Genomic DNA, 25,178 nt, shown 5'->3' on the forward strand with positions numbered 1-25,178 from the left:
GAGATCGCGCCGCCGCCGCGCTGGGGACTACGAGTCCCAGCGCGCACCGCGGCTCCGCCGCCCTGCTCCCGCACGGAGGGCCGCGCCGCGGAGCTTGCTGGGAAGTGAAGTCCACGCGGGGGCTCGGGCTCCGGCTCCGGCCAGCGCGGAGGCTGCTGGGAACTGTAGTCCGGCGGCAGCGCCGCGTCCCCGCTGGGCGGCGCCATTTTCTCGGCCAGCGGCCCGGGACCGGGGCCCGGCCCGGCTCCCGCCCGAGGCCGCCGCGGCCCAGCGCCTGCTGCTGCTGCCGGCCGGCAGCGGGGGCCCTGCCCTGCCCTGCGGCCCTTCCCGGGCGGTGGGTGAGTGGGCCGGGCTCGGTAGCGGCTGGCTGACGGCGGGGAGGGGCCTGAAGGCGGTGGTGCCCTCGCCCGCCCGCCTCAGCGAGGAGGTTTTGTCGGGGGGGTGTACGTGGCGTGCTCGGTGAGGTACTGCAAAAATGGGTGGAAATCGGGTTTTAAATGTGCGTAACAGCCTTTGTTTTCTTCAGGAAAACACCGCCGGTGTGCGTTTACACGTGAGCCGTTAGCCTCACCCATGAGGAGCCGTGAGGGATGCGCGTGTGGAGCGGGCAGGCAGGTGAGAGCCCAGGCCGGGCGCTGCCGGCAGGTAACGGGGAGGCGCCGTAAGGGAGGGGGCGCAGCGCTCAGACCCGCTGAACCCGTGGGGAAGAGAGCAAGAAGTACCCCGGCTGCCTGCAGAAGTGGAGTTGGTGCCCGTGGAGTTGGTGCCCTGGAGCAGCAGGGGCAGTGCTCGCTTTTGGAGTGGACTGGCTGAGGTTTTGGGATCCTCGGTACCACTACAGTGGGTTGGCTGTAACGGAGCTTGTAGCTTGGGGCTGCAGGCAGAGCTGTCAGGCTTTTCTCCTGGCTGGGTGTGTCTCTGTGCATCGGGGAGTGAGGGAAGCCTGCCTCTAACAGAAAAGCAGGGTGCTCCGTCACGGGGTTGGACACAAATACACATTTATGCTTATGCGATGTAACAGGGATGACTTAAAGCAGAAATCTCTTTTGAGTAAGTACACCCAGCTCCAGCTGGCTTCACTGAGAGTCGTGCATGCCTATAGAAGGAGATTGTATTCTTTCTATCTTTTCTATTCTTTTTAGATATTATTTTAATTTAAGCAATGTAACTGCTCTGAAGATCAGCCTCTATGTAGCTGCGTGGTCTGGGCATCCAGACCTTTCAGGCTTTTTAAACAAACCTCCTCTTAAATGAGTGCACTTCACTGCAGGATTCCCTGGCACAACAGACTGCCCAGGGGAGGAGCTGCGTGTGCCACGCTCCTGAGCTCCAAGCCCAGCTCGCTTTGTTTTGTAAACCCCAAGCCCCGGGGAAATAACTTTGTGATGTACTTTTAAAACCCAAATGAAGGAGGGTGAAAAGCAGGTAGGACAGAGTTGTTGTTACAGTTGGGGCTGGCAGTCAGGTTGCTTGAGGCCAGATTTTCTTTTTGTTCTTTGTTTCCCGTGTGTGCCTCCTCCTCCTGTCCCCGTGACCCCACTAGAGCCAGCAGGAGCCTGTGGTGCTCAGGAAGGGCAGGATCAGGCCTTCTGCACAGCAGCAGGAAGACTGCAGCCGGGGGACAGCGCTGTGGATGCCTGAGCGGTAACGGGAAAGCAGCTCTCTTCCTGCTGTTTGTTAGCAGTCCCGTGGTTCTGCGTGGCCGCACTGTTTTGCGATTTAAACTCATCTTGGAGATGGCAGCAAGGCCAGTCCCCTGGGGATTATCTTCGTGTAATTATACTAAAATCCAGCTGGGCGCTAATCCCTGCTCAGGCTGCCGGCGGGGCTCGCAGACTGCCTTCTCCCCCCTCGGAGCCCTCCCTTTTTCGGGCGCAGCCAGGAACCTTCCTGATGCCTGAGGGGCTTTGGCTGCCCGCAGCCCTGCTGCCTGCCTGCTTTCCCTCACTCCCTTCCTCCTGCCCATGAGGGGAGCCTGTGACTCGTGTCATGATGGCTTTGTAAAGCCTCCAGGGCCCCCTTGTTGCTGATGGAGCCTTCCCCATCACATAGTTTTTCCTTTAATGGGGAACCTCATCACCTTTGCAAACAAAGCAGTAGTCAGAGGGGCTGCATGGATTTAAGCCTGGGTCTTTAAACCACACCTTTCTGTACACGTGCTGCCAATAGTGCCTTGAGATCGTTGCTAGCATGCAGACCAAATCTGGAAAGCCACTTGCTGCTTGTTTGCTCTTGTGTCTGCCAGCTGGGGCAGGAAAAGGGAGCCAGTTTCACTTTCAGTTCGCAGCGCTTCAAACCAGTTAGCTAGAGAGTGGGGAGCTGCAGAGGTAACCCCGCTGTATCCAGATGGGAAAGGCTTCTTGAAATTGAATTAGTGAAACTCTTCCACTCCAAGATGATTTTGCTGTTTGTATTTACATCCTCAAACAATGTGCATCTGTCTGGATTGCAGACCTAGACTAGGATACCGAGCTTGTGCATCGACATAGTTTGTACGTGTCAGAGCTCCACAAACTGTTTGTCAGAGACCTGTGTGCTTTTTTTCAGCGGGACTCCATTTCTGTGAAGTTTTAAGGCTAAGGTTTAGTTCATTCCAGTAGTTTAAGGTGAGAGCAGAAGGTGATAAGGACAGAATGTAAATCTTGCAAAGGAAAATAGTTTTTTTTTTTTTTTTAAACCAGTTTCACTAATAAGCTCAAGAATAAACAATACTGATACAATTAATAAAAAAAAAATGCATCATTAAGCTTTTGCCTAGCGGATTTTCATACGGGTGGATTTGGGTTTCCATAGGAGTCATGCTAACTTCAGTGCATCCTAGTATGTATTTTAACATGCACACCTCATTTAAACCTTGACTTTTGGACAGTTTTTTCTCTACAGGTTTGTTACCTCCCTTATATGCTCCAGCAGTATTTCCATTAATTTGTCTGCTTTTGATCACATTCAACAGCAGAGCTGGAATTTGAAAGATAGTTTCTTTCAAGTTCTGTGAAGATCAGTGGCTTGAATTTGTATCCCCAGTGAGGAAAAGGCAGTGATGTTCAACACTTTGCCTATTTAAGAGGCAGCAAACAAACGGTAGACATTGATGGCAGCCATTGCAGGTTATTGCTCACAATGTCCCGTGAGTTTTGGTTAGCTGTGATTGTCAAACATAAGGCAAAGATGCTCTGTAGTCATAGTTCCCAGAAAAGGGACTTGTGGATGGTGAATCAGGGGAGCTTTACAGTCTACAAAATTGCAAGGCATCACATCTGTTATGATTACAGTTTCAGAACCCTTTCGTGAGGGGAATATGTGCTGAAAAACCCACAAGTCTCATCTGTTTTAGTTCAAAGTTACTGTATAAAATGATCTGTTTGGATATCAACCAGCACTACGTTTTCAGAGGGGGAGACCATCGGAAGCTTTGTTGCTGTTTGACATTGCACTAAGGATCTGAATAAATGCCTGGGAGCTGAGTTACCATCCAGTCACTGTCCAGCTGAAATAACCAAAGCTTTCTAACCTGGATGCTGAGCATTGCCTAAACATAGCCTTATTCTGTACTGGAAAAGCACAAATAGAAACTGGTACCCCAAAGTGCCATTCAGTCAGGCTCTGTGTTCCTCGGCAAGCAGTATAAAAGTGGGATTAGGTCTCCAACGTAAACTGCTCAGCCGTGGTTCCTTGAGGTAGAGTGTGGGGAGATGCTGGTACTGCCAGAGGGCAGTTCCTCTTGCCAGCTTTACACACTTCCTGGTGTCTAAGGAAGGCAGAGGCAGGCTGTTTCTTTTTCATATGTGATGTGTAAGATTGTCAAGAAGTGTATTGCCATTGTATTTCTTAATTTTTGTTTGTTTGTACCAGTATTAATGGGATTGATAGGTGTAGAAGATGAAAACAAACCATCTTCACAACATCTTGCATATACAGAGTTGTGACTTTGCACTGATGTCAGGACATTTATACAATATAGTCCCATTGCTTTTAAAATCATAGTTTGGCTTGTGAAATGAGGCAAGATGGAGGAGAGAGTTAAGGAAGCCACAAAAAATGTGCAAGTCTCGCTGAAATGCAGGTTACAGAAGGCAAAAGTCACAAGCCAGGAATGTTGCTCTCCTCTGAGAGCTGGACAAAAAAGAAAGCAGGGACCAGACCCTAATTGCAGGGGAACTTTATTTTATACCAAATGTGTGATTAACTTAGATAGAATAGATCCCATTTATTCTAAAGTAACATAAATTTTAGAAAATATCAGCAGCAATTAGATTAAATGAGGGAGTAAGAACTTCCTTGCTTTATTGTCTAACGTTCTGGATTTCATATGAGCACTGTCAGGACAAACGGTCTGAAAGATAATCTGATGTATCCACTACCAGAGACTGATGCTGAGGGCTACTGTGCAGAAGTGTGTTTGGCCTTACCTGACATGAGTATAATATTTTCAAATATAAGCTATGAGACTTCATCTTCTGCTTTCAATAATAGCATGTGCCACTAGGGCTGGCTACAACCTCGCTGTGAAGTGCCTCTAGCTGTACGTGAGAGAGTACATGGGGAGCACACTCCACGTAAAGGCTGACTGCTTCTGGAGGGAAACCAAGACAAGTGTTTGTTTGTAGCTTACAGGGACTGTTTCTCTGGGGAGAATGGAGTCTGCAAACGAGCGCTCTCGGAAGGGTGCAGAAATTAAGTGGATTATGTTCTGTGCTTTCAGACCAAAGGCTAAGTCTTGAAAACATGATTCCTGCAACTGTTGACACTGTCCTGAGTGCTCTGTATTTATGCTGCCACAGAAAGAACTGGTTACAGTCGGAGGAGCAACACAAGAACTAAGGACACTAAGGACTGAAATGCGCTTGCAGTTAAAGTATCCTCATCATGAATAGGTACACAACTATCAGACAGCTTGGTGATGGGACCTACGGCTCTGTCCTCCTAGGGAGAAGCATTGAATCTGGGGAGCTAATAGCCATTAAAAAGTAAGTATGTCTGTGTGTTACTTAATGGTGCATGGTCTGGATTTCTCCATTCTGCGATCTGCATCACCTGCTTGTGCTGGTTTAAACACTTCAGGTTCCACACAGCACGCGTGCTTGTTTGAGCCCTGTGTGCTGCTTCAGTACAAGTCCTTGGTATCCTCCGAAGCCCCAGCAGAAACGAGAGAGGAGGAGACATGTAGGCGTACTATAATAGTGCTCAGCTACTCCATGCTGTCAAGCATGTGCTGTGTATTTTAGTTAGAGTATTCTGCAATGCTGTTTGGGAATCTGCAGCCCCTTCCCTGCTGCTTACATGGAGCATATATTTCATGGTCTAATTTCCAGTCTCATGTTAACACTGCAGTGTAATTGGCTTTGTCTTTATATTCTGTTACATACTGGTCATTTCAGCTCAAGTTTTTCTTAAAATTCCTTGAGAAACCCACTTGATTTTTGTCTTCCTTGTCTGCCACTTCAGCAGTGACCTCAGTTTGTAAATGACTTATTTGTCCTGGTTGTGGTGAGAGAGATTGCATGGCAATGAAATCCTTTTCTGAAATACCAGCCGTGACCCAGAGACGTACTTGTCAAAGGAGCTTTCACTACAATGTTGCTTTGTATGAATAGTCAGTAGCTGGCTTTAGCAACTTCACAAGTTCTCTGTGCTGAGGATGTTTTTCCTGCACCAAACCTCATCAGAAACACTACTGATTTTCATTTTGCAACATGATGGAAACTCAAGAGGTTCAGAACAAACCAAAAGATGGAACTGTTTGCTTACGTGCTAATGCCAACCCACTATTAAGAACAGAAGTGGACTGGTGGCTGAAAGAACAAGACAGTAACTGCAGAAACACTGCTTAAGCAAACAAAAAATGTAAAAGCTTTCAAGAAATTAACACCATGTCAGTATACTTAACATTTTTTAAGCACTGATTTCAAACTGGAAAATTACTACTATAATAGGTAGTGATTTATTAATAAAATCTGCTTTGTACAGTTATATTCTGGATTAGGATACAAAGGATCTGCCACAGTTTCTTCCTGTTAAAGCTTGAAAGGCAAGGCAAGTTTGAAAAGCAATTGGCTTGATAGATGAAACTAGCAAGGGAGTAGTGGACGCTGTAAAATGAAGAAATAAAATTTGTTTAAAGATTACAGAGAAATCAAAATATAGAGGAGAGGAGCAGGTAGAATATGATGAAATTAGAGACCCAGGGATGTGATTTAACTTGGTTTTCAGTAGATTTGTTCCAAAACTTAGTCTGACTTGGTCGTAACTGTTGTTGCCCTTGTTCTTCTTACAGTTGGACTCTGCTTCATCACACTGTATACATGAAAGAAAAATAGCATGCCCTGATGTGTTGAAAGGTCTAACATCTTTGCAGAAAGATGCATATGCAAAATAAGGCAATGCTGTGTGAGAGTAATGTTTTAAAATTCCACTAGAGCGTACTTTGTCTAGAGATGTAAAGTTCTTTGACAAAGGAAATAACACCTTATATTTAGATGAAGAAACTGAGTTGCTAAGCTGTAATGAGACTTCTGGATCTAAGATTGTAGCTGATGTTGACCACATATTAATTATTTTTCCCTGTACCATTGTAGAATGAAGAGAAAATTTTATTCCTGGGAGGAATGCATGAACCTTCGAGAGGTTAAGGTACGTGCTTCATTCAATGGCTGACTTAAACATTAAAGAACCTGGTTACGTTTTTGGGTAACACCAAATTCTTTCTACCCCTTTCATCAAAAAGTCTCCCCCAAATTTGCTGTGGAATGTGTCCTTACAGTCCTCTTCCCTGGCTTTGCATTTGAACAGGGTGTCTGTAGTCTTTTCAAAATTCTGTAGTCTTACAAAAAATAAAAATAAAAAATTTGGTTGGATGGAGCTGCTGCTTCCTTTCAGTGGGTGGTGAGTGAGTGAGTGGGACAGCTTTCATGTCACAAAACCTGGAGCTGATCAGTGTGTTTTGCAGAGCTTGAGAACACATGCCCTTCACTCAGCAGCAACCTTTGTACATGCAGTTGTTTTTTTCTGGATAATTGGTTTGGAGACATAGCATGAAATTCAGACATTAACAAAGCTTTAAGGATATCTTTTAAAGCTCTCCCTTAATTTCTAGGCTTTGCTGTTACTGTTGCAAATGAAAACCTAGGTCACTTTTCTTGCAGTACAATTGTGTTGCTACAAGAATGAATGTAGAGGAGAAAATGTAAAAAGAAGGAAGGATGAAGAACAACAAGAATTTCCAGGGTTTACGTAGCAGCCAATATTTGCAAATCTGGTCTTTATTCTCACAGCTATCTGATTGTTTAAAATGTTAAAGTTTTGAAGCCAAGTCTTTCTGCATCAGTGAACCAGTCTTTCTGTTAGAGTAAGACCCTTTTAAAATCCTGTTTGTATTTTCTCCTTCTAGTCTTTGAAGAAACTAAACCATGCCAATGTAGTAAAGCTGAAAGAAGTTATCAGGGAAAATGATCATCTATACTTTGTGTTTGAATACATGAAGGAAAATCTTTATCAGTTAATGAAAGAAAGGTACGTAACAGCATCACCCACTCCCAGTTGTGTAATGTGCTCATTCTGCTTACTTTTAACATCCCTGTTACTTTTCAAGGGACTTTGGATCATTTGCTTAGGCTTTGGTCACTGTGGCTTAAACTGCTGTTACAGCAGGAGCTGTGGCTTTCACCTTTGAGCATATTCCAAACAGTTTAATGAGAGTTCCCAGTGTCCCTTCTCAGATTAGCCTGACAGATAAGTAGGGCACTCTTCTGAGAGTTAGGAACAGTGAATTTTTAACATCCCTCAGGCTGAGGAGGCATTAAATATAGAAATTTTTATTTCTAGGGAAGTATTCCAGCTGGCAACACTTTTTCTATTAGAGGCAGGTATTACCACCCCTTCTGATAGGGCTTCCTCAAATAAATAAACAAAAAGTGTAGTAATTGGGAATTGCTTCTAGGAATTTTTTGCCTGTTTGTTTTTCTTGAAATTTGTTCTGGCATGTCCAGAGAATACCAATTTTATCTGTCAGTCTTCTTAGCAAAATCTACCTCTTTGATATTTGCTGGAGCATTAATAAAGTCCTAATTTCAGCCTTTGGACCACCATAGGATCCTCCAGAGGATAAGCTGGGGTAAAATAGGTCCCTACTTTGAAATTCTGAACAAGTCATTTTCTTTCTATGGGCTGTAGAAAGCCTGTGGGAGGACAGTGATCTTACTTCATTTAGCCAAATAAGATTGTTGTTGTATCTCTGTGAATGCTTTGTAAATGCTTGATTAAAAAATACCTTTTTAAGAGTAGAAATACTTAATATGCATGCACAGGCATAAAACAACTGTCACTAAATTGTGCACGTGTATGTAGATGCTGATTTTTTTAATGAAATGGAATAATGAACCTTGAGAAAATAACTCTTGTGTCTAACAAACCAATTATCTCTAGGAATTATGATAAAATTCTTAGAAATGCTTAATATATTCTACTTCCTTATGAAAACAAAAAGGGCAAATGTCTATAAAGGTATGCAACACATTCTCTCCAGTTTAGCTAGGCCTCAGACTGGTTAGGCATTGCATAAATCAGGCCTTTAAAAATGTGGTTTATTTCCTTAAGTCTTAGTTAAAATAGCCAGCCTTGCTTGAAGAATCTGTAGAGGAAATTTGGTTCTTTTTCTGCTGTAATATAAAAAATAAACAAGAAGTTACGAACAGCTGACTGTAATAGGTGATTTCACTTCCAAAATATGTGGTGATCAGTTTTTTCGAGGAAGCAAGCTCAGGAATTGAATAAGGCCCAGGTCACCTTCTCCATTCCCTATTAGGGCCTTTCTGTTTAAATATTATTATTTTTTTTGGTCCTCCCCTTCCCCCAAACCATCTCAACCATGTTTTGGCATATACAGTGGCAGCTGGTCCAGGGTTGTTTAATCTTCTCTTGATAACAGGGACCATCATTAAAAAGCCTCCTATGGCTGATCTTGTCTAAATATTATGAGCAGTGCCTCTTGTTTTCACCGGTAGGAGATTAGACTTCTTTTTTCAGATAGCAGAGGAGAAAGAAGTAGCACATCAGCTGTTAGATAATAGCAAGGGAAATTAAAAATATAATTTCTATATGCTTTAGAGGAGAGGCTGGAAGAATTACTGAATTAATGTGAACTCTTGTTGTCTTGAGGAATGTGCCTGATAACCTGTTCATGTTAAGGTTTGTTTGGCCAATTTTACATTTTATTTTTTTTTAAATTCACTGTCTCATATAGTCTTAACATAAAATAATATGGCTGTTATACAAATACTGAGCAAGTTTTCTTGGAGCAATAAACTACCCAAATGTGCTTAAAAATAGCTAGTAATTTTATTGTCATTTTTACCTTTTGGTTCATAAAGACAGCATAAGCTAATGTGTGAACTTAATCATTAATGTCTATTTCCTCTGTGTTTTTTTTTTTTTTTTATCCTACAGAAACAAACTGTTTCCTGAGTCTACAGTTAGGAATATTATGTATCAGATCCTGCAAGGACTTGCATTTATCCATAAACATGGTAAGCTGTGTTTTAGCTCTAAACATTTTGAATTAGAGCAATACAGTGTCTGTGTAAGGTTTCTGTTTGTTTTAGTGAATAATAATAACTTTATTAGAGGAATTGGTCAAAAGAATGGCACTAAACTAGAAATTCAGGTTACTGAAAATAGAAGGCAGGTATCTGTGTTTTATAGCTGCCTGATGTTTCAGCTTGGAGGTTTGCTTCATTTCTTTTCTGTAGATTTCTACATTCTCAAACTGGCAGCTGGCCACCTGTAAAACTCATCTGTTGCTCATGGCCATATTCTTGATAGACTTAGAGGTCTTCTGAGGTTGAGAATAAAATAAATGTTATTCTCTTCTTTATTCCCAGGTTACACACAGGTGTCTGTATAAATGCACATTCTCTGTAAGATACACTTAATAAAGTCTGAGTAACAAAAAGCTTTCATTGTGTGGCTTTGCACTTAATTTTTAGAATGACAATAAAAGCTAAAGCTGATGTATTAGGCAGTAGTAACAAGACCTGCTTAACTGATAATAATAACAAATCTTACTCTCACTCAAACAAAAATCATTAAGACACCTTCATCACTGTGTTTTACTGCCCTATGCAATTTGACCTGCTAAATACACTGTCATGTACAGTGTTGTTGGTCACAAACAAAAAACAAAAATCTAAACCACCATTATTTTTACAGATTGTCAAATGCATCACAACCTACCAGAATACCAAAAAAAAATTAAAAAAAAAATGTACTCAGAACTGCTGTATGATACAGCGACAAGTAGTTCAGTGCTTGCTGAGTTAAGTTCTCAGATTACCAAAAAAACCAAAAAAAAACAAAACAAACAAACAAACAAAAACTTCAAAGTACAGAAAAACCACCTTATATTTTAATTTCTATTGTTTAAAATATCTTTTTGGTAAATGTTTTTGTTAGTTTCATTGCACAATTTCTAGTCTAATTAGAATAAAACTAATATTAAATGGTGTTAGTTTGTTGTTTGGTTGGTTTTCATTTTAAGGAAGTGACACTTGAAAGATAGCTACCTAACTAAATAGTCTGAATTATTATAAAATAGTTGATTCGTTTATCCTGTTCTTCAGAGTCTGAGTGAGCAAGCATTATACAGACTAGCTCTGCCAACCATATCAGACTCTGAACTGCATGTTCAGCTATTCAGGCTTCAGCAATAAGACTTAAATCAAAAGAATCCAGGTGGGAAATAAAAGGAACAGCTGGGTGTGACATTGCAATGCACATCAGTATTTCATTTGAATTTTAGGGTTCTTTCACAGAGACTTGAAACCTGAAAACCTCCTGTGCATGGGACCAGAACTTGTGAAAATAGCAGACTTTGGCTTAGCTCGAGAAATCAGATCTAGACCTCCTTACACCGATTACGTATCCACGAGATGGTAAGTGCAAGTACTTGTTTATATCGCATGAATCTGCAGGTCGTATAATCAAGCCTTTAGATAAGTAGTGTAAAATCAGTGCAGAATACAATGCCACTTTTGACTCCTCCTCTTTGTGAAACTTCTGTTTAAGTTTGGTGTAATTCAAAAAGCTTCAGTTAGTGCAAGACAGTTTGCAGATGACACCAGAACAAGAACTGAGAGGGACCTGTTAACGCAGGTGGTACATGCTAGAAATGCTACATGTCAGGAAGGCAAAAGAGAACTTAGAAGAGCTTATGTAGGTTTTAAATCTTTGTTCTAGGAAAAAAAAATTCTTATAGGAGCTTTTAAGGGATGTTCTCTATTAACAGAAATGAATAGCAGAATGGTTTTGTGTATGACTGTGTTTGACTTTTTTTTTTATTGTTGGGATTTGTTTCTCTACTTTTTTTCCCCTCGCTCTTACAGGTACAGGGCTCCTGAGGTCCTACTGAGATCCACCAGCTATAGTTCTCCAATAGATATTTGGGCTGTTGGTTGTATAATGGCAGAAGTTTACACGCTGAGGCCTCTCTTCCCAGGTGCCAGTGAAATTGATACTATATTCAAAATTTGCCAGGTGTTGGGGACACCAAAGAAGGTGGGTACAGTGACATTCCACACTGCAATAATAGTAGAGGTATTCTACAATTAATAATAATCAATTTACCTTTACTTTATGCTTTATACATAAGTATATTTATATAAGTATTATACTAGAAAAAATGAAGTATAGAGGAGGAGAAATAGTGTGCTGAACAGCAAAGTCATCAAACTGATTTATTTTGACATTGAAATTTCTTTATTTTTTGCCTTTTGCATATAAAACTATGCCTTAAGAGGATAAAAATTGGAATCATGGCAAATGGTCACCTTTATGCCTCAGTCATGATCAGATATAAAGCAAGACTTACCTCCCACTGTAGTTCTGAGGTGAAAATTTCTAGTGAAATCCTTAAAACTTTCTAGAATAGCTGGATGTAGTCTGTTACTGACTGGAGAATATATGCTAGTGTATATAGGCACTATGGTATTTTACACTTGAACTTACTTTGTGTTTGGAAATCTCATTCTTTCAGAATGACTGGCCCGAAGGCTACCAACTTTCATCCTCCATGAATTTTCGCTGGCCTCAATGTGTACCTAACAACCTGAAAACCCTCATACCTAACGCTAGCAGCGAAGCAGTGCAGCTTATGAGAGACATGCTGCAGTGGGACCCCAAAAAGCGGCCAACAGCTAGCCAGGTTTGGTTCTGTTTTCTTTTTCTCATCTCCACATATGACTCTTCTTTCCATCACAAGTCACTTTTTTAGGCAGTCATTTAACAGTTGCTCAGGGATTCTTTTCTCAGAAGGGAAAAGAGCACAAGCCTAGAATGATTTCCAAGACAAAGGGGAGTAATTAAAAGGGAGTAATCAATCCGTTGTGTGCAGCATCAACTGCATGGGCCGTGTCCTCAGTTTACTGTGTGACTGCAATGTATGTGCACCTGAATTAAGTATAACCTAGTTGCTGTGAATTACAGCGGGTTGAAGGTAGGATGTCTGGATGTGGGAGCGTATAGTATGGTGCTGTGCTTTCTTTCATTGCTGTTGAGATGTGTCACAGAGTTACAGAGTGGTTGAGGTTAGCAGGGACCTCTGGAGGGTCTCTGGTCCAATCCCCCTGCGCAAGCAGGGTCACCTACAGCAGGGTGCCCAGCACCATGTCCAGACAGCTTTCGTGCATCTCCAAGGAGGGAGTCTCATCCAGCCTCTCTGTGCCAGTGCTTGGTCACCCTCACAGCACAGATGTTTCTCCCAGTGTTCAGATGGGAGCTCCTGTGCTCTAGTTTGCGTCCATTGCCTATTGTCCTGTCACTGGGCACTACTAAAGAGTGCCTGGCTCCATCCTCATTTCACCCTCCTTTCAGGTATTTGTAGGCATTGATAAGGTTCCCCCTGAGCCTTTTCTTCAGGCTGAACAGTCCCAGGTGTCTCAGCCTTTCTGAGTATATGTGATGCTCCAGTCCCTTAATCATCTTTGTGGCCCTTTGTTGGTCTTTCTCTTGTACTGGGGAGCTCAGAACCAGACCCAGCACTCCAGGTGTGGCCTCACCTGGGCTGAGTAGAGGGGAAGGATCATTCCCTTGACCTGCTGATAACACTCCTAGTGCAGCCCAAGACACTGTTGGCCCCCTTTGCAGTGGGAGCCCATTGCTGGCTCACATTCAGCTTGGTGTCTACCAGGACCCCCGGCTCCTTTCCAGCTGGGTGACCCCCAACACGTACTGGTGCCTGGGCTCATTTCCTCCCCAGATGCAGCTCTTGGCAGTTCCTCTTGCTGAAATTCATGAGGCTGCTGTCAGAACACTTCTCTAGCACATCAGGGTCCCTCTTGTAGGACAACTGTGGTGTATCAGCCACTCCTCCCAGATCAGTGACCCCTGGGGTGCACTGACAGCTACTGCTCTCCAACCAGACTTTGTTCCACTGATCACCACCCTCTGGGCCTAGCCATTCAGCCAGCTTTCAGCTCACCTCACTGTTACCCAATCCATCCAGACCACTGTTGCTTAGAAAAAGCTACCTTATCAAAGCTATTTGAAGGACATTGTGGGCTTGATCGCACTGTAAATATGTCCCAGTGTGCCGTACATAAACATAGTCCAAATAGTGCATGTACAGCAGTCCTGGTGGTGGTGGTAGCCAGTGGTTTTTAGGTAACAGTGCTGTAGTGATAGTGCCCAAGTAATGAAATACGCAGGGCACCTTCTGAAAAACAGATGTTATTCTGGGTTCAAATCTGATTTGACTTCAATAGAATTGTAGGTGAACCTCTACAATATCAGACCTTCAGTACGAATTCTAATAAAAAGCTTTAAAGTTAATTAAAACATCTTAAAAGTAAAATAGATCAAGAAATCACAGAGGTAATGAAAAGCAAAAATACTGAGTATAACTTGGTATTAAGAGTCATGGACCAATAGTTCTTAGCACCTGTTTTGGAGTAAGTATAAATATGGTGAGAAACCTGAGCTTTTAGCAGTTTTTTTTTTACAGTGAGAGGTCTCTGGGGAGAGAAAATGAGTATACCTGAAACAGCAGGGTGGGCAGAGATGAATTGCCTTTACTGACAGCTCCTTGATTACTTGTAAGGCAGGATAAAGCAATTTTACCAACATATCTTCCAAGAAAGAGAAATGCTAATTTTCATAAGGGATATGTTTATTTCACTGGAGAATGGAAGAGATAGAAAGTCTCTGGGGTCATTCAAGTCTTGATGGATGAATCTGTGATGACAGTTGCTCATGCCTTTCCACATAGGAATGTTCACATGCACAAAGACAGAGAACAGTGGAACATGCCTCTAGATCACACATTCCTGGTGAAGTATTTACCATTCTGCAGAACGTTTTCCTTTTGTGGAGACTCACAGATAATCTGATTACTTGATATCTGTTGAGATTTTTTTACTGTTGCAGCATATTCTGAGGTGGATTGTGTTCACTAGGGTCTGGTGTTGAAAGATGCACCTTCTACTGGTTTCTACCCCAGAAAAGGGGAAATAAAATTTGTACTGTCCCATAGGGCTAGGTAAGTTAGAAACTGGTTTCCTAAGATGGATCCTAACCTCTTCATTATGTTTTAGGCACTCCGATATCCATACTTCCAGGTTGGGCATGCCTTGGGTGTTCAGGACCTGGCAAAACAGAAGGAACTCCATGATAAATCATCTCTGCATATTAAGCCTGTCCCTCCACCACAACCTCCTTCAAAATCCCACGCCCGTATTTCTTCACGAGCATTTCAGCAAAGCCAGGCTTCTCATCATTTGGTCTATCCATATAAGACAGACAACTCTGGGACTGATCACAGTAACTATTTACAGGAAGACAAGTCTAACCAGGTTCTTCTTCCTGCAATTCACAATAAGGTTCCTCAGCAGGTAAAGGTCCATCTAGCATATGGATTTTCCTGAACTGTTTTATTTTTTCTTGCTCTCTTGCGTGGGGTTCTTGTACTGTACTAAAAGTACAGGTAATGTGAATAAAGAACAGCTATGACTCTCTGGTGTAGTTAGTCTGTTGAAATCTAAATCCAATTGCTATAAAACAAGCAAGTTGATTTCTTATTTTAAAGCATTTTATGCTTCCCTTTATTATAAAGGGTGATTTTGCATGAGTAAAATGATGTACAGGGGTGTGCATATTAATGTGATTGATGCCAGGGATAAAACTATCAAGCTAAATGGTATTGAATTACGCTGGGGGTCTGTTAGCTTAGTCCATTTAAGTCATCCAGTTTACATAACTAAGACAACCCTTTGGGTTTCTGTACAGGCCATGGAAGACAACGGATTCTTTCAGAGTAAGAACCTGCCAGTTATGCTGATTATACAAGGAGAATGGATGCATAAGATAGATGGCTAAACCACTGTGAACACTTCTGATAAACAATTGGTCTTAAGCAGGATCTGTACTGGCAGTGTACTGATTCACTCAAGATTGAAATGTACCAATAACACTTAAATGACTAAGGAGAGGCAAATTTGTATCTGCGCTGTCCCACAAGGAGAATATTTTCTATAAATTTGCAGGTACAGGCTAGTGGAAACATAAATGTACATATGGTTTTGTGTTCCCAAGATGGGTTAAGGAATACAAATCGTGTATGCGCTAGTTGTTCAGAAGTTGTACAGTGAAAGACAGGTAGAATTGGAAATGAGACCCAAGAAATTTATTCTTCTGTCAATGTAAGATATTTTAATATGGGATGATATGGAGAAGACGAATAATAAGGTCTACAGGCTGCAGATTGTGTTCTTAGCATCTTTAAAGAAAGACTAGCTTTCTGTTACAGCTCTGCTACCACTCTTGCCCTTTCAGATAGGAAGAAAAGCTGCTTTGGTCCTATCACCTGGTTTGTAGTGTAACTGTCTGGGTTTGTTTCTTTTCAATTATTGTAATAGAAAACATCTGCTGGAACTGAGAACATAAACGGTGAACTTAAACCAAAAGCGAGGCGAAGATGGGGGCATCTTGCTAGAACAGTGAAGAGTTCTGAAGACTGGGATGATTTGGAAGACCTTGATTTTGGCTCTTCTGTCACAAGAGTTGACCTGAAAAACAAAAAGAGGCAGAATGATGAAACTCTTTGTAGGTAAGTTGTTTTTTATTATGTTTGTCTGCTATTTGGTCTTATTTTTGCATAATATTGTTTTTATGCTTTCTGTGGATCTAGAAACATACATCGTGCAGTTTTTTTTCTCTCCTACTTTGTCCTGGCTTCTTGTTGAATGCTGACCTTTCAATTGAAACATCTTCTTTCGTGGACAGTCCATCTTTCTGTAGAGTTCCTTGCTCATTTTTCTCCACTGAAAATAATGGTTAAGTCTTTCCAAGTTCATCTTTAAATGTATATTTTCTTTTTTCCATATGAAACATTTCAACATATTTCACACATACAAACTGTATCACATGACTCTAAGCCGCATTTTCCATGGGTCAGACACAGTAGAGAAAAACTTACTAGGTGATATAAATTGCTTTATTGGTTTTTATATAAGAGAGCTAGAAGTGTACATGTAGATCAGAATTTTAGGGGCACCTGTATGGTTTCAGGCTGAAAATATTCCCTGTTGTCTGTGTGTTTATGCTGTAGCAAACACAATATGAGGAAGTGATTCCTGGAGATGGGATGGAGGAGAGAAGGCCAACTGTGGATAAGCATATGCTATAGGTATTGGACTAAGCGTAGCAATTTTTGGGTTATAGATTTGAAAGCATTTTGGACCTGAAGCCTTCGGATGCTGTTGGCTCTGGCAGCAGTGCACCTTCCCACGTTACCTTCCCACGGCAGGACACTCCCACGTTGCGAGTTTCTGCAGCAAAGCAGCACTACCTGAGACATTCTAGGTATCTACCTGGTTAGTATCAAATATTACTTACTTTTCATCCTGTAATTCCAACAATGGTACGAAATACATTAGGCTTTATCCTTTGAATTTGTGGAAAGGGGGGCTATTACTTAGAGAAAAAGAGGAGTGGAAGAGCTTTCTTGCTAATATAGTTGGCCAATAACGCCAACTACAGTTTAGCAGTCTAGCAACTGAGATAGATCTTGCTTACATGAAGGGGGATAGGATTGCTGACATTTCTTCCTTCTATCACATGCTCTTTTATGCTTTTAAGTATGGTAGAAAATGTCTGCTAATGTGCCAGGCTGTTCCCTGGTTCCCTAAGAAGGATATGACTGATATTCTAGACTGGAAGAGAAAATGTCCTTAACTTGTCTCATGAATATTCATGGCACCGAACAATTGCTGTAAGATTGTGTATCAGATGGAATGCATGCAGGCCTGCGTAATCAGAGATTTTCAGTGTGGTAATTGTTGTGTTTTTGCCATAGGAGTAAACACGAGGAATAGCTTAGTCTCCACTTCGAGCAAAGAGTCCGTTCCGTCTAATCCCTGGCCCAGTTCTGGTTTGCCTGGCAAGGCTTCAGGTTTGGGAGGAAGTATTAACAGGATAAATTCAGGTAAGATGTCTCTGCAATTCCAAATAGCTGTGTGTTGGGGTCAACCATTTCCAGTACGTTGTCATCTCCAAGGATATTTGCTGCCGGGCCTGTTCTTATGTCCAGTAATGAGACTACATAGAGATTACATGAAACTAAACCACAGTCATTTCTTCTAATGAATCCCTGAAAGGCTGTTTTGAAGTATCACATGCATAGAAGTATGGACAGCTCAGGTGTGTTCAACCTGAAATACTTCACCTAGCCTTTAATTTCCTTTTGCCAGTTTTTGTAAGTCATATTTTCAGGTTTCAGAGTTATTTTAACCAAACTGTTGCTTAAGTGACTGTCACAAAGAAGAAAAATGGTACAAATTGAAATAGCCATACAGACCACTCTTGTTATGTGAATAAAAATCTATTCTTGTGTCTTTTAATTGATGCTGTTTAAAATAGTGGAATAATTGTAGCTTTAAAAAAAATCAGACAAAAAGCCACTTCAATTTTTTTGTCTTCAAGTATCTTTTGACATCTGGTATTTCAGGTATTTAATCCCTATTATTGGATTTGAAGTAATTATTTTATAGATTTTAACATGAGATTTTACCAGCTATACTTAAACATGTTGACTTTCTAAATTGTACATATTTATTCCCTCTCTAATCTCTCCTGCCTTCATGTTTTCACATGACGTTACAGCTCTGCAGTGTGGTACTTGTTTTGCATATGTTCTTATGAAAACGTTAGATTGAGAAATTTTCTGTTGATTCTTGGTCAAAAAAAAATGTTTGGGGCCTTTAGAAGCTCTTAAATAAAAATAAAAACGCCCTTAAAAATTTGGGTGTAATTTAATCAGAAGATGATTTTTTCTTAATTTAAGATGGAAGATGTAAATAGATAAACTATGTGAGAACCAGTATATATGTAGCACATCGCTCCTTTCTGGCTCTTCTACAAGCTTTTGATTCTTTTGTAGCTACATAGGATATCATTAGGTTTTTCCCTTTTTTCCTTATTACCATAATTTCCCACAATATGCTGTGCCATGGCTGTACTGCTCTATTACACTATAGGAATATGTGCCATGGATCTGTACATGTTAACGTGTTTAGTGTTCAGCTGTGGTATAAGTCTAGATGGTTTTATTTATAACTATTGTTCCAGTTCTTAAAGGTTATCTAAAGGGGTCAGTCAAATCTGTTCTTGCTCATATTAAGGACAATTTTGGTGTCTGACTTGCCAGATTTGGAACACAAATCTGTCACAGGTTATTAAATGGCACTCTTACTGGCTTTAGTAGAAGCTTTGGGTAGTATCAGGGCCCCAGACTCCCTGCATCCAGCTTAGAAATCAAGTGACTACACTCATAAAACAAAGTTACTGAAAGCCACAGTAATTCCAACTGAACTGTTGGATCTTGAAAGTTTTGAGAAACCTTGAAAAAATGTGCTAGTTTATTTCTAAAGCTGGGGTGTCAGGGAGAAGCAGAAGTAGCCTTTCCAGGAGTGCAATTTGTACCTGTTTTTGTCTTTAATGCAGTCTGATGCTGACACTCTTCTGAACACAGACATACAAAGAATGCGTGGATTTCTGTCTTCAGCAAAGTTGCTGTTTCCATCAGTCCACGATCAGCCTTGATCTCAAATATGGCTCATCTGTTCACACATCTATCCTCTGCTGGTGGTACAGGAGATCTATTGTATTGACCTCCAATGTTTCTTGCCATTTCTTTCAGGTCCCATAGGATCAAGTGGTCTAAGTAGTGGTTATATCCCTTCGTTTCTGAAGAAGGAAGTAGGCTCTGCTGGGCAGAGGGTTCAGTTAGCACCAATTGCAGATCCATCTTCTAGTAAGTATAGTGCCAACATTGTCTCAGTCCCTTGCTCGTTACTCTGTGCTGCATACGTGCAGTACTAAGTTACATATCTTTGCTTTGCTTTGTAAATATTTGAGTGACTGGAACAAATAGTTCATAATCTTCCTGAACTTCATATGGAGAAGGTTTATTTTTTGGTGTATGAATTACATGTTTTTATCCACAGCTGTTAACCAGTAAGCATATTGCAATGGATCCTAGAGTCTGGTGTGAAAGCTGGCACAGAATTCACGCTTGTCAAATCCAAGACATAGATACCCCTTGTACGATAAGGGTTTAGGGATTGGATCTGCTGGTGTTTCACATCATTTTTTGAATAGAATTTGCTGATGCTTGTTTCCTCAAGAAATGATAGACCCGCATCCAGTTGTTTTCCGATGTGGACAGGTACTCACCAAACCTTTATCTCCTGGTGTTTTCTTTTGCCCCTTAGATTATGCTTCTCCGAAGTCGGTAAGACCCCATCCTGGACGGCCCTCATTCAATTCCCCTTCAAAAAGCACACCAAGGTTAATGCCTCTCCCGCCACCAGCTCAGCCGATCCACGGCCGCGTTGACTGGTCTGCAAAGTACGGTGCTAACCGGTGACACGTGGAAAAACTTCCTGAACCAGTGTATATTTCCCATGAAATGGTGACTAACACGAGACAATTTTATATTGTTTTGTATACCTGTAAATTTAAAAGATCTTCTATGGTTGAGACCTTTTTGAAGGCGTTTTTTTTAACTTTTATTTGTATTAATTTGGATGCAATCTTGTACTTTTTTTTGTATGAAATTGTTTTGTTATATAATTGGGTCCAGTTATTTTCATAACAAAATCATTTTGTATATATGGTTGAGGGGTCTTGGCATTTTTATATGATAAATTTTTATATAAAACTTTTTTAAAATTTAACTTTTCCTTTATTGGATTCAACTTTTTTATAAAAGTGGGTTTTAAAAAAAAAGAAGCGAAGTGGTGCAATATTGCAGTGGAAGAGAAGTAGCGAGGAAGGGGCATTCATTAGATATTGTTGGAAATTGATGTGCTAAATGAGGCTTTATAATTTCAGCAGTGCCACATCCTGATGCCATGCTGTTGTGGTTGTACACTCATTTGCTTTGTATTGACATCAATGAGTAGGAATGAGTAACAGTCTAAACTCTCCTTTGCATTCACTGAGAGACTGCTGGAAGTCAGTGGGAAGCTTTGTTGTTGTTGTAGTATTTATTTTTACCTTTACAAGGTTTCTGTTGGGCTGCTGTCCAGCTTTCCAGTCCCATTCTTTTGCTTTTACCAAATCTTGGTAGTCTTCTTTACTAAAGGGTATTTGGTAGATTTGTTTTCTGATGCTTGTTTGTCCTGTTTCAAAGTTACCTCTTGGTGTTGTTCACTATGAAATAGAATGTGGACCTACCTCTGTTAAATTCATGTAAATGTTTCCTAATGACTTCTAAGGAGAGAAAGTAGATTCTGCTTTTTTGTCGTTGTTGGGAATATAAGATGCAAAGACAGATTTAAGACAGTATTGACAATTACAAAGCTAGTTTCACAGTAACAAAGTATTAGTGAGATACCAGCAGCAGCAGAGTTTAAGGAAACAGTATCTATTCCGTTGACTTAATTTTTATAACTGTTTTAAATCACTTTTGGGAAAAACATAAATCTGGAGCAAATGAATCAATTTAAGCTTCAGTTCTGCTTTTCAGTAGGACTTCACTGCAAAGTGAAGAGTATGTCCTCTGTTCTGTAAGTTAGGCCCCCAGGCTCTCCTGGGAAAAACTGGGACCTTACCTCATCCTACTAAAAAACATTCTAAAATTGTGATTGATTTCACTGAAAGCATTTAACTCAGTTTATAGGAGAGAATGAATGAGCGGGTTATAGACAAAGGAGAATAGCCTCATAGCCTGGGTTATTTCTGCACTGGAAAGGAGTGCCAGAGTTCAGCCAGCAGCAAAAGGTTCGTTCTGGTCACCGTCAGCATTTGGGTGTTCCTGCAGCTCCTTCCACAGAAGATTAGCCATGTGGATAAAACAATGCTGTGGGAGAACATATTTTATAGCTGTGCTTTGGAAAAGCACCGTCAAAGCTGAAGCGTGCTGTGAAAACACATCTTCCTGCAGAAGTGTGCAGAAATGCTTAGCTCTGGGAAACCTCACCTGAACTCATTTTATGAACAGGTCGGGCAGATCTTAAATTTGGGAGACTAAGATCCTCAGAGCAGGTACGGTTCTGGGCATCTGGCCATCTGAAGGAGGCGAAGTGCTAGTGTGTGAGTGCAGTCCTTCCTGTGGGGTCTGCCTGCACCCACAAGGGGCACCCGCTGCGGACTGGAGGCTGGTGGCATCCCCTGGCACCTTCAGTTCTTTCCGTGGAGAATATACAGGACTCAGGAAACAGGACCCTAGAGTAGGCTGCTGGCTCAGTGCTACGGGGGGGGACTGTGAGGGACACTGGTCACTGTTTGCTTTAACAAACTCAGCCCACAGTGAGACAGTACAAGGCAAAAAGGAGTAGAAGGCATTATAGAGGTATACATATAAGACTTATATGTGCCACGGACACATCCAGCTACCCTAATTACTTGGTACGAACAAGTACTAACAGTGATGCCAATGCGTAGCAGTGCCCTAAAGCAGCCATTCCAACTCTGGAGCACACGCTGATGTTGTCTTGGCTGAGTGGAAAGGGAAATATGTATATTTGTGTTAGAACTGGAAAGATAGTTGTTTCTCTTGTTGGAAAGAAATACCTGTATTTATGTCTAGATATCATTTAATTTATTTTATCGCTGAATAATCAGTTCAAGAGAAAATACCCTAAATCTGTCCTAAATATCCTTAGACCTAAGTAGGCGATTTCAATAGTCTGTTTCATGCATATAATTCCTATTAATGGATGCAGGAGACAAGTCACAAGAACGGGCTGTTGAGGCTTGGATTCATCCTACCTAACCACTGGTGCCTAAGCGTGAGCTGATTCTCTAAACCAGAGGTAAGTGAGAATCACTCACAAGAAACTCAGCTCGCCTGAGAACTTAATAGCCCCCTGGATACGCCCGGGTCTCTTGCCGCTGACGATGGGGACTACTTAGCATGCTTAACATGGTACACGGCGAATCTGGACCTGGCCGGTAATCTCTGAATTTTTATCAGCCTAGCCCTGCAGCGGTGAACCTGAATATGGCATTCAGGTTTTGGTCAGCCCAGCAAAAATATTAGAAAAATAGTATTACATTTTTCTTGGCACAACTCCCCCTTTCCTGAAAGAAAAAAGCCATTGTTTTTGAGGGGAAAAAAAGCTAATAATCTTTGACATTTCTGAATGACTTCTAGTTTTAACTTAGTTGGATGGGAAAATTGTGAAGTATTAGTATATTGGCAGCACTCTTGTAGCCTTCACTCAAGCAAATTCCTACAGATGCTGGAGAATGTTCTTTCTGAGTAAGGACTGACTTGGCTGAGCAGTATATCACGCTGTGCTCTCACCATGCAGCACAGGTGGAAAAGATGTTAGTCTGTTTGTTACACTGAAATCTGGGCAAGCAGCACATCTGAGAATTTATCGTATGTAGCCTACTACTTTGTGTCTTAACGTTTAGCAGCATCTTTGTGCAAAATGTTGCTCGAATTCTGCTGTCTACTTTTTCTCTGCCTTATGCATAGCGTGTAATGGCCGTTGGAAATAAAGGAGCCTGACAGTAGATCGTTCACCTCTGTAATCCAGGTTTTGATAAATCTTGTGTGAGTGCCATGATGTTAGCCAAAAAAAACTTCACCAATTCCATGGTATTTCCATGTCTAATAAGGCTGTTGTTGTGAGTAGGTTCTTCCAGAAGGAGAGAAGAACGTTTCTGAGCTTCTGTGGAAGAGGAATTGTGGAATTGTTGATGTGAATACGATCTTAAAGAAGTAATGGTTCTTGTTCCTTCAGTGTTTTTGTTCAAAACTGTTGCAAACGTTTTCTTTCCCTCTGTGTCAAGTCTCCTGCCCAGAATAAAGTTACTATTGAAGAAATATGGACTGACTAGTGTCTTTTATCTTCTACTGAGTTTGTAATAACAGCACTTTATTTTTTTAAATAAGCCTTCCATTTGGTGCCTTCTCAGATGGGTACTGCCTCTTTGTAGCTGTGTCCTGGTTTTGGTTAAGACAGAGTTAATTTTCCTCCTAGTATCTGGTAGGGTGCCGTGTTTCAGATTAGGATGATAATAATGTTGATAACACACTGATGACTTAATTGTTGCAGAGCAGTGCTACACTAAGCCAAGGACTTGTCAGCTCCTCACTCTGTCCTGCCAAGGGGCAGGCTGGAGGTGCAGCAGGAGCTGGGAGGGGACAGACCCAGGACAGCTGATCCAAACTGGCCAAAGGGGTATTCCATACCATCTGGCGTCATGCTGAACAATATATAGGGGTGGCTAGTCGGGGTGGAGGGGCCAGACTGCTTGGGGTTAGGCTGGGCATCGATCAGTGGGTGGTGAGCAATCACATTGTGCATCACTTGTTTGTACACATAATAGTACTGCTAATAATAATTAGTAGTATTTTCCTTTATTTTCTGTCCCAATAAACTGTCTTTATCTCAAGCCACAAGCTTTCACTTCTTTTCCAATTCTCTCCCCCATCCTGCTGAGGGGGAGAGGGGGAGTGAAAGGCTGTGTGGTGCTGAGCTGCCAGCTGGGTTAAACCACAACAAGCTGCAATACGCCACAAGCGTTGAATGAATCTAATCTCTTGGTCCAACTTGGTGTGGTAGTTCTGCTTGAGTGGGCAGCCAAGCTCCACCACAGCCGCTCTCTCACTCCCCCTCCTCAGAGAGGAACGGGGAGAAAATATGATGAAAAGGACTCAAAGGTTGAGATAAGGACAAGGAGATCACGCAGTAATTATTGTAACGGGCAAAACAGACTCAGCATAGGGAGACAGTATGATTTATTGCTTATTACTAACAAGCTAGAGAAGTGAGAAACAAAGGAAAGAAACCAAAAGCACCTTCCCCCCCCCATCCACCCTCTGCCACCTCCTCCCCCCGAGCAGCACAGGGGAATGGGGGTTATGGTCAGTCTACAGCGCTTCTTCTCTGCTGCTCCTTCTCAGTCACTCTCGTCCCCTGTGCTGTGGGATCCCTCCCACGGGATGCAGTCCTTGATGAACTGATCCGGCGTGGGCTTCCCACAGGCAGCAGCTCTTCCAGAACTGCTCCAGATATGGGTCCGTACCACGGGGTCCATCCCTCAGGAGAAAACTGCTCTAACCTGGCTCCCCCACGGGCAGCAGCTCCTGCCAGGTCACCTGCTCCTGCTTGGTCTCCTCTCCACGGGCTACAGGTCTGGCCCGGAATCTGCTCCGGCAGGGGTCTTCCACAGGCGGCAGCCTCCGTTGGTGCAAGGCCACCTGCTCCACCGTGGTCTCCTCCACGGGCTGCAGCATGGAGCCCTGCTCCACCGTGGTACTCCATGGGCTGCAGGGGGACATCCTGCTTCACCATGGTCCTCACCACAGGCCGCAGGGGACTTCTGCTCCGGCGCCTGAAGCACCTCTCCCTCTCCTTCTTCACTGACCTTGGCGCCTGCAAGGCTGTTCCTCACTCCTCTCACTCTCCCAGCTGCTGTGTGGCACAGTGTTTTTTCCCTGTCTTAAATATGCTCTCACAGAGTCACAAAAAAACATTGCTTATTGGCTCGGCTATGGTCAGCAGTGGGGCCCTTACCAAACATGGGGCAGTTCCTTCTCACAGAAACCATCACTATGGCCCCCTGCTACCAAAACCTTGCTACGTAAACCCACTACACTTGGATGCTAAATCTGAAATTAAGTGCAACACTGAATTAAAATAGATGTGTTAATCTCTTAGAAGGATGTACTTGTT

At 42.1% G+C, this 25,178-nt stretch overlaps 1 protein-coding gene across 5 annotated transcripts; it reads left to right on the plus strand.

The window, feature by feature from the left end:
- Nucleotides 1–223: 223 nt before the first annotated feature.
- CILK1 (ciliogenesis associated kinase 1) lies at nucleotides 224–23,323 on the plus strand. Of its 5 annotated transcripts, none has more exons than XM_084516274.1 (15): nucleotides 224–338; nucleotides 527–615; nucleotides 4,703–4,967; nucleotides 6,576–6,630; nucleotides 7,388–7,509; nucleotides 9,442–9,521; nucleotides 10,793–10,925; nucleotides 11,376–11,547; nucleotides 12,026–12,193; nucleotides 14,580–14,876; nucleotides 15,900–16,090; nucleotides 16,705–16,856; nucleotides 17,339–17,467; nucleotides 19,181–19,294; nucleotides 19,755–23,323. In XM_084516274.1, the coding sequence occupies exons 3-15, from the start codon at nucleotides 4,867–4,869 to the stop codon at nucleotides 19,907–19,909; spliced, it is 1,869 nt and encodes a 622-aa protein (XP_084372400.1). In that variant the 5' UTR covers nucleotides 224–338; nucleotides 527–615; nucleotides 4,703–4,866; the 3' UTR covers nucleotides 19,910–23,323. The 5 variants fall into 5 exon arrangements, with proteins under 5 accessions (XP_084372400.1, XP_084372402.1, XP_084372401.1 ...); XM_084516276.1 differs by having other exon boundaries at nucleotides 4,782–4,967; XM_084516275.1 differs by having other exon boundaries at nucleotides 255–334.
- The last annotated feature ends 1,855 nt before the right edge of the window (nucleotides 23,324–25,178 follow it).

Source organism: Aythya ferina (genome assembly GCF_964211825.1).
Source record: "Aythya ferina genome assembly, chromosome: 3".
Lineage (NCBI taxonomy): Eukaryota > Metazoa > Chordata > Aves > Anseriformes > Anatidae > Aythya > Aythya ferina.

Bases quoted from the DNA above. Each gene is read 5' to 3' on its own strand.
- CILK1 (XM_084516274.1), top strand. From the start codon at position 4,867: ATGAATAGGTACACAACTATCAGACAGCTTGGTGATGGGACCTACGGC. The intron at 16,091-16,704 runs GTAAGTTGTTTT...TTTGGGTTATAG, and splicing joins AATGATGAAACTCTTTGTAG to ATTTGAAAGCATTTTGGACC. The intron at 16,857-17,338 runs GTTAGTATCAAA...TTTTTGCCATAG, and splicing joins ACATTCTAGGTATCTACCTG to GAGTAAACACGAGGAATAGC.